General features: G+C 35.8%; 1 protein-coding gene and 1 long non-coding RNA gene across 6 annotated transcripts; one reads left to right on the forward strand and one right to left on the reverse strand.

Moving 5' to 3' along the window:
- Nucleotides 1–72: 72 nt before the first annotated feature.
- On the reverse strand, nucleotides 73–1,209 carry LOC105426975 (uncharacterized). The gene is made up of 2 exons (XR_967829.3): nucleotides 1,069–1,209; nucleotides 73–605 (listed from the first exon to the last, which is right to left on the reverse strand). It is a non-coding gene; the product is annotated as an uncharacterized LOC105426975 (long non-coding RNA).
- Nucleotides 514–6,102, forward strand: coro (protein coronin). Of its 5 annotated transcripts, none has more exons than XM_011638449.2 (6): nucleotides 514–654; nucleotides 2,062–2,267; nucleotides 2,503–2,984; nucleotides 4,644–5,022; nucleotides 5,101–5,340; nucleotides 5,413–6,102. In XM_011638449.2, exons 2-6 carry the CDS (start codon nucleotides 2,070–2,072, stop codon nucleotides 5,590–5,592), a joined length of 1,479 nt encoding a protein of 492 aa, XP_011636751.2. In that variant the 5' UTR covers nucleotides 514–654; nucleotides 2,062–2,069; the 3' UTR covers nucleotides 5,593–6,102. The 5 variants fall into 5 exon arrangements, with proteins under 5 accessions (XP_011636751.2, XP_011636750.2, XP_011636752.2 ...); XM_011638448.2 differs by having other exon boundaries at nucleotides 572–707; XM_011638450.3 differs by having other exon boundaries at nucleotides 602–906.
- Nucleotides 6,103–9,260: the final 3,158 nt, after the last annotated feature.

A 9,260-nucleotide genomic window follows, 5' to 3' on the forward strand; every position in this document is an offset into this window, starting at 1 on the left:
TTCTTTTTTATAAAAAATTCTTAACCTAAAAACTATGTATTTTTTAAATTTTAATAAACAAATTGTAACAAGTTAATATATGATTCGCATTTATTTCTTTACATTTTGCAACCATAAAGTTTGACGTTTAGGATCTCTTGGAAAAACTTTCATGATATAACCTTTCCTCGATGAATTATTGTAAAATGATGCTGAACATCCACCCATTTTATTATATTGATTAATCACAATTAATTAATTTATTAATATATTTCATAATTTTATTATCTAGATCATTTGATGATATATTATCGCGCTTCCCACGTTTAATTTAATGCATTTAAATTAATGCACATGCAAAATAAAAAATATCGTCCACCAAAACATTATTGTAAGTTATGATGTATATTTCTTTCTCTCTCGTAGAATTTAGACAAAACATGGCGAATCAGTTGTGGCCAGTCTCTGATTGTAGTGTCTCTACTCTCGGCTAGGAGAAGGCGCTCTCACTCGCAACGTACACGCTTGTGTTCGCCACCGTCGTCGTCGTCGTCATCGTTGTCACCGCCAGTGCTCGAGAAGATTAACGGCGGGGAGAAGAATCCACTTCCAAAAACGTGCATATTCTGTCACAACGGGAGGGAGAAAGGATCAATCCAAGAGTTCCGTTTTTACGTATGTAACACAGTGGAGTTGTATATTGCAGTGTGGTGCAGAATTCGACAGAGGTATCGACTTGATCATGATATATCGATCAATCGTGCGGTTAACGAGAAAACGATTTTCGACAGGAAAACAAAAGTATGTTTATGAGAAAGAAAAAAAGAGAGAATGAAAGAGGAAGAAAAAAAATGAAAAAAGAGCGACAGATAGAGATCAACGCGCGAACACGGCGATGTCGCACGAAGGCTGTTTCGAATTGACAGGGTATGCTTTCCCAAATAAGGTGTTGCCGAACGCACGCGAGGGAGAGATCCGCTGTGTGGCCGGACCACAAATTTGGCGACATCTGGCGGGAATACGAATCTCCCTTTCGTGGTTCCACCCTTCGATCATCTTTTTTCTTTTTTTTTTTGTTCGATTACTCACGGTATTCACGCACCTTGAAAATGCGTGATAGTGCGCTGCGATAACGCCGTCGGATAATGATGATGATCGTAAAGCTTATCGGGTCGCTTATTTTTCGTCACGGAAAGAGAAAAAAGAATCTCTTCGTGAAGGAGTCGCAAGAATCCGCTGTAACAAGGGCAAAAGATCCGATTTTCGAATCTTTTGCCCTTGTTACAGATACGAAACTTCCCTTTCCCCTCCTTTCCTCATCAATCTCAAAGCACGCGAGAATGAGTCGAATGAGAGTGACGTATACACATCACATATTATTTCAAATCATTCGTGAATCACGACCTCTCTTGCTGTCTCTATTTCTCTCACTCGTCGGGTGCGGCCGCGCTCGCGCGACCTCGTCTATTTCGGTAAATCGAAATCATTTTTCGATGCACCATGTAAGGAGCGCGGGAATCTCTCTCTCTCTCTCTCTCTCTCTCATTCCCTCCCTCCCTCTCCCACTCTCTCTCTCTTTCTCTCATTCCCTCCCTCCCTCGCCTCCCTCTCCCTCCTCTCTCTCTCTCTCTCTCTCCCTTCTCTCTCCCTTCTCTCTCCCTTCTCTCTCCCTTCTCTCTCCCTTCTCTCTTCCTTCTCTCTTCTCTCCGTCTGCTCACCGCATAAGCAAAACTGTTCATTACGCATGCTACGGTCGTCACGTTGAAAACACGTATATGCACATGACGGAAGGCAACCGAGCATTCAAGATATATCATTGCGGCCGTATCCATTCGTCCCCATACGAAGGGATAGAGAGAGAGAGAGAGAGAGAGAGAGAGAGAGAGAGAGAGAGAGAGAGAGAAATCTATTTATAAAGAGGATGTTTCATGCGACGCCCACACCCATATCGTGGACGTGTGTACAACGATAATTTATTAAAAATAATCGCGATAAAAGAGAACCGGCGCGCACATCGGAGGACCTGTGCATTTTCTGCGTGCTATTGTCACCGTCTTTCTTTTCGCGTGTTTTCCTAAACAGGTGCAGACATGTCTTTCCGCGTGGTGCGCACCAGCAAGTTCCGCCACGTGTACGGAACTCCTCTGAAGCGCGAGCAATGCTACGACAACATCAGAGTTTCCAAGTCATCGTGGGACTCGACATTCTGCGCCGTGAATCCCAAGTTTCTTGCTATCATCGTAGAATCGGCGGGTGGTGGTGCCTTCATCGTTTTGCCGCACAATAAGGTGAACTCTCCCCTTTTTCTTTTTATCTCTCATATTTCTGCTTGTCCTAATTTCATCGAGTTTCTCTTGTTTTATTGGCTATATAGTTGGATTGGCATGTCATCTGTATATATAATTTCAATGGCATAGTAATAATGGCAGAGAGCTCTCCAAATAACAGTTTGCAATACCATTTTAAGTTCCTCGTCCCCGCCATAATTGGGGACAGCTGATTTCTATTGTAATACATTTGTAGGTAGGAAGAATACCGGCAGACTATCCTTTAGTAGGTGGACACAAAGGACCTGTATTAGACATTGCATGGTGTCCTCATAATGATAATGTTATAGCTTCTGGTTCCGAAGATTGTGTCGTCAAGGTATGGCAGATATCAGATGGAGGTATCTCTAGGACATTGACTGAATCGATAGTAGATTTACAACTACATCAACGTAGAGTCGGTCTAGTGCTATGGCATCCCTCTGCGTTAAATGTGTTGCTCACAGCTGGCTCAGACAATCTTGTTATCATTTGGAACGTTGGTACGGGAGAAGCTCTTGTACGCATCGACTGCCATCCAGATGTGGTTTATTCGGCATGCTGGAATTGGGATGGATCTCGAATAGTCACTACATGCAAAGACAAAAAAATTAGAATTCTGAATCCAAGATCGGGCGAAATATTAGAAGAAGCTATAGCGCACGAGGGAAGTAAAGCGACTCGTGCCATCTTTCTTAGGTATGTGCTCCATGTATTACATTCTCTTTTATCATTTTCTTTTATTGTACATTATGTATTTGTATGTTATATGTAAAGAGATTGATGCAATAAGAGAAGAAAGAAAAAGGAATAGATATATTTTGAAAACATATAGATTAAATCTTTTAAAATAAATTTTACTTCATTAATTATTAGAGCAATGAATGACAAACTTTTATAAACTAGGCATATATTTCCGATTGTGTCAATTTCATTTTACAAATATAATACATTATGCAAATAAATATCACTACATCATTTTTTAATATAAATGTTGAACATTTAATTCTCTCTTTTATTTAAGAGAGAATTAATTGAAATACATTAACATAAAAATGATGAAACAACACATGATTTTTCTTACAATTTTTCTAACTTCTTTACATATACATGATATAATTCAAAGTGCTTGTCAATATTTGAACGTCAAAATAACAAATTTTTATGACTATGATTTTATAGAGGAAGAGTGTATTAAACTAACGAGTGAATTGCATGAGAGTGTGGATGTAGAAAATACATAAATACCAGATAAAGGAATGTGTGAATAATATTGTAAAAAGATATAACTTCTTTACTTTTTATATTAATAGGTATTTAAATTTAATTAAAGACTATTTGAAAAGAATAATCTAAAATATGTTTATAAAATATAATCATCAAAAAATATATACATCCACCTTTTTACACAAATATATATTAATAATAATTCAATGTATGTGATGACACATATGATGACATAAGAAAGCAGAAATTGTTTCGTAGATAATTCTTAGATATAGCCACAATATCGAAGCTCTTCCTTTCTATATTGTTATTTCTTTCCTTTTTTTTTTTATATCATTTTGGACTAATAACTTGACGTGACTATATATATTCGCATCGATGTGTATATGATACTTCTTTTCGCGAATGTTTTATAAGATAAATATATTTACGTATATAAGAGTTCACTTATTTTTATATCATCTTATATTTCCGGTTTGTGTAGTGCAAGATTCTGTAATTTTTAATGGAAAAACCGGGAGACTGAATTTTCGACATGACGAAGATGCCAACTTAATATATACGAATGTCAAGATGTGTGTGCTCTATAATTCTCCATAGATATTGCAGTAAGTATTGTGTACTAAGTTATTAATTCAAATTGTAAATGTTAGAATGCTTAAATAATTATATAAGTTACAACAAAATCAATGGAAATATCTTTATTAAAACAATAATTCTTTATATCTATGCTTATGACAGAAAGAATTCGCCAAAATTTATATTTATATTTAAGCAAAAAATTATGTGAGCTATATAATTTGTATATTATAATTGTGATATTTTTTATATTGTAATATATGTGTTTTTTTTTTTTTTGGTAATATGAGAATTGTCATAAAAGATACTAGCTCGATAGGAAATAAAGCGGTAATAAGGTGGATGTAAAAAAGTTTTGATGATTACTTTCTATGTGCAAAAATGATGAGATATTGCAATATGCAAAATAATGTATGCGATGTAAATATATTTTTTTATCACAATATGTATGTATATCTGTATAAAAAGCTTAACATACTAAATAACAAATGATTGTCATATTGAATATCGGCAAAATCTTCATATTAATTAAAATTGCTTATATATTTTCAGGGGTGGTTTAATTTTTACAACGGGTTTTAGTAAGATGTCAGAAAGACAATATTCATTACGTGCTCCCGATATGTTGGGCGAGCCCATAGTTATGGTAGAATTAGATACGAGCAATGGAGTTATGTTCCCTCTATATGATCCTGATACAAATTTAATATACTTGTGTGGGAAAGGTGATTCTGTGATTCGATATTTCGAAATTACACCAGAACCACCATTTGTTCATTACATCAATACGTTTCAAACTCCTGATCCTCAACGAGGTATAGGAATGATGCCAAAACGGGGCTGTGACGTTAATAGCTGTGAAATAACCAGATTCTATCGATTAAATAATTCAGGCTTTTGCCAAGTAGTATCTATGACTGTGCCGAGAAAGGTAAGTAAGAAAGAGTTGCCTTGAAGATAGAAACCGAGAAGTAAGGAAGTTGCTTGTTCTATATAATTATGTTTTCAGTCTGAGCTCTTCCAAGAAGATTTATATCCCGATACTCCCGGTGATACCGCTGCGATCTCGGCAGAAGAATGGGAGGCAGGTACTGATGCGGAGCCTGTGCTGATATCTCTCAGGGATGGTTATCAGCCATCCGCTTCTAAGAACGAACTTAAAGTACAAAAGAAATCTAATATATTGAGCAAAGGCGCAAAAGTTGCATCTAATGCGCAAAATGCTATGCAGATTTCACCAGGAGCTTGCGTACGTATCAAGGATTCATCATCTCCATTTTTTTGACTAGATGAATGATTTAATAAATTTGTGTGATTGTAGGAGGAATTATTGAAAGAATGCAGAGAAGAGATAAGAAAATTAAAAGCAGTGATTGTAAAACACGAGGGAAGGATACGAGTACTCGAATCGGCGGTTGCTCTTCAAATGAAGGAAGAAGAAAAAAAAGAAAAGTCGACTTCTCCTGATGGCAAGGAAACGCTTGCTTCCGACGAGGTGTAAAAATTCTGGATTTCATCGTCGACGAAATCTCTGGCGTGACGTTATCTTCTAATGAGAATATTTTTTATTAGAATGACTAATATATTGTCTAAGAATGATCATATATTTTGATATAACAACTTGTGTAAATAGTAGGTTTTAACGACGCCATGTGCCCTTTGACTCTCTGCAATGATCTTTGCTATTTATTGTACATCTATTCATCGTACATTCTCTGCATTTGCATTATGTTATGTTTTATTACACAGCGCGTGCCCCACACACACACACACACACACACACACACACACACACACACACACACACACACACACACACACATTTATTTTACAAGCATTATAACCATACATGACAATGTATGCCCCTAGAGGTTAGGTTTTTAATTGATATAACACATCCAATGTACAAGACTTATGTATATGAACCTTTGTATGAATGATTCTGACATGCGAGTGCCTAACTTGTACAGATATTTGCTGTTAAATAACAAAGAGTATTATTTTGTTTCAACGTCTGATTTATACTTTGTCTTTTGATTAAATCTGAATTAATTTGTCCCAATTAATCGACGATTTAATTAGCAAAATTTATGAACATGGTTCGTTGTTTTCAATTTTTCCCAGAAGATAATTTTATCTGTATTAATCAGATAATATAGATATTACTTTGCACAAAGTCTGCATACTAATCCATATGATTTGAATCACTATGAACTGTTAATGAAGAAATCTACAAGGATGGTACGTTTCACTGACACTATCGGTTAAGGGTCGGCAAGAGTGACGGGCTAACTCCGACTTGATCTAAAATGATTATCTACTTATTTACAATGCAGATATGTATCTGTACTCAATTATATTTTGTCTTATAGTAACGATGTTTCGTTATGAAACTTTGTTAAGATAATTTCTTTTACAATTACGAAGCTACCTATAGAGCCAATTTTGTAATTTAGCTCTTAAATAATTAAAATAAATGTAACTATCTACTCCTTATTTACAATGCAGATATATATTTGAGTACATATATTATCTCGTAAAAGCAATATTCTGCCATGAATCTTTTTCTACGTATTTTTTAAAATTATGACTTCTACAGAGCCGGATTTTGCAATTTGACTCTTAAAAAAAAAATTTACAATAGATAAAAATATTTGCACCTTATTGCCCTATAGTGCAAATCTATTTATGCATAAATGAATTATTTATTTTCACACATTTTCTTACAAAAATTGTTCTGTAGCTTTCGTCAGGCAAATATTCTGATTATAAATATCATAATTATATAGCTTTTTTTTTGCAACATTTTGGCCGTAATATGGGTGAAAAGGAATTTATTTCCGATAAAGATCTCCATAGTCTCTCCTGTCGACCCTTAACATTAGAAACGTAACGAATAGTCGCTTTATATTTCGACGATTGCTATTATTCTTGAAGTATCACTCAGTAGAGAACTATCAGATTTGAGAAGCTTACAGCATGCGAGCATACAAGCGAGCAGCCTGTATACGTGCTCCCGCCGAATCGCGCCATTTCGGCTAGCGTCGAACAGAGGACAGATATACATGATACATATGTACACTACGCGACAATGATTCGCGTGATCTCGCCGGAACTCTAATTTATCGGCCTGACTTAGGCAGGATCGATAACGTCGATAATGCTGAACGCGCGCGCGCGCTTCGGAAAGGTGCATATCGAAAGGAACACATGCAATAATAAATAATAAAAATAATAACTAATTTTTTATTTATTTCACCTTTCTTTCTTTTTCTAATTTAAAAAATGCATGAATTATATCTCCGTCATGTTACAGGTCAATGCATCTTTACGAATTCAAAATGCATATATTACGAATTATATATTTATCTGTATAAATATATAATTCGTAATATATGCGTTTTGAATTAAACATTTATTCAAATAGATATAAACAACAGATTGTAATAAATAGTTAAATAATGTATAAGGAAATGGAAATTTGAGCAATTCGTTGGAAAGACGATAACAGCAAGTAATTGCACACTAGAATTACTAGAATACTAGATCGATTATTCGGATACGCATAAATTTATTTCTAATAAAAGAATATCTTTGAGAAACTTATTATTAATTTTAATAAATTACTCGCTACTTACTAATTAATTATCTTACTACAACGCGAAACATGGCATTTCCTCGGCAAGCAGGATCTTGGTTGCTAAAGTCTTTTTAATATGAAATAAATTCAATTAATTATATTACCCATCACGTGCCGCTTTGGTTTAGCAGACTTTCAACGTAGTGATTCTATAATAATTCGATGATCAATATTATTGATATCGATTAAAGTCCCCCTTTTTTTTTATTTATAGAACCACTACGTTGAAAGTCTTGAAAGTTACTCGGCTTATACCTATGTATTGTTAATTATCTTAATTTCAATCTCCTTCAACATTATCGATGTTATTGATCCTGCCTGAGTAAATCAGGCAGATAAGTTAAAGCTCCGGCGGGATCACGCGAATCATTGTCGCATACAATGAGTATACAATGAGGAACATAAATGTGGTCTTTTTTCAGAGTAGCTAGGAGATGAGCGCATCATCCGTGAATTATCATTGCTACTTTCCGGGGACCAGCATTATTGTATTAAAGTCTTTTACGTGCGGGCAATATGCAGAAACTGAGATTCGGTCTTTGACGCTGGTCCTCAGAAAGTAGGTGCAACGATAATCCACGGATGACGCGCTCATCTACTCCTAGCTACACCGAAAAAGGATCTCATTTATGCTCCTCATTGTAGATGAACATATGAAAAAGGAGAATTATCCATCCATTATCCTTTCTCGCTGGGGACAAATTTCGTATATAATAATATATATTTATATATCTTTATATACAGGATGTCCCAAAAAAATGACCAAGCGGTCATATGCAGGTAGAACAAATTAAACTGAGTCGAAAAGTTCTGTACTTCGGGGGCTCGAGCCATGCTTGATGCAATCTCTCCTGTCGTGCTCCAGGAGGATTATTTGTATATTTGCTAATGGCGTTGGAGGGTGTCGCCGTTGTAGTCCGATCTGCATCCATTGAGAGAATAGGACCATCATCTCTCTGGAGTACCGGTCGTGGGGATTCGAAAGAATGTATATATGTATATTGTAATATACGTATATATATGTATCATTGTATTGTTGACGTGTTATTTTAAATACATTATTTGCGATAAGTATCATCACATGCCTCGGTAGTCGAAGGGATAAGATGCCTGATAAGCAGGAGATCCAGGTTCGATTCCTGGCTGAGGTGATATTTTTTCGCAAAATAATTATGAGTTTTCACGACTGGTTCGGGCCCCGCCGTGACGCACACCCTCCCTTCTTATTTTGCGATTTTGCGCAATAGTTAACAAGTTATTAATTTATAAAAATAGTCAAATTGTAAACGCGCGATGAGATAGGACCGCCCAGTGAGACACGCGTTCGCCGTTGCTAGGCACGCGTGGAATTGTTGATTGCAAACGGCATTAGTTACGCTTTCATCTACGTATGTTATGTGCGCCTAATTGTGCTCCACACGTGCCTAGCAACGGCGAATGCGTGTCTCACTGGGCGGTTTTATCTCATCGCGCGCTTGTAATTTGACTATTTTCATAAATTAATAACTCGTGCGTAATAAATTATTAAC

Source organism: Pogonomyrmex barbatus, unplaced genomic scaffold (assembly GCF_055798465.1).
Source record: "Pogonomyrmex barbatus isolate J1 unplaced genomic scaffold, ASM5579846v1 scaffold1, whole genome shotgun sequence".
Taxonomy (NCBI): domain Eukaryota; kingdom Metazoa; phylum Arthropoda; class Insecta; order Hymenoptera; family Formicidae; genus Pogonomyrmex; species Pogonomyrmex barbatus.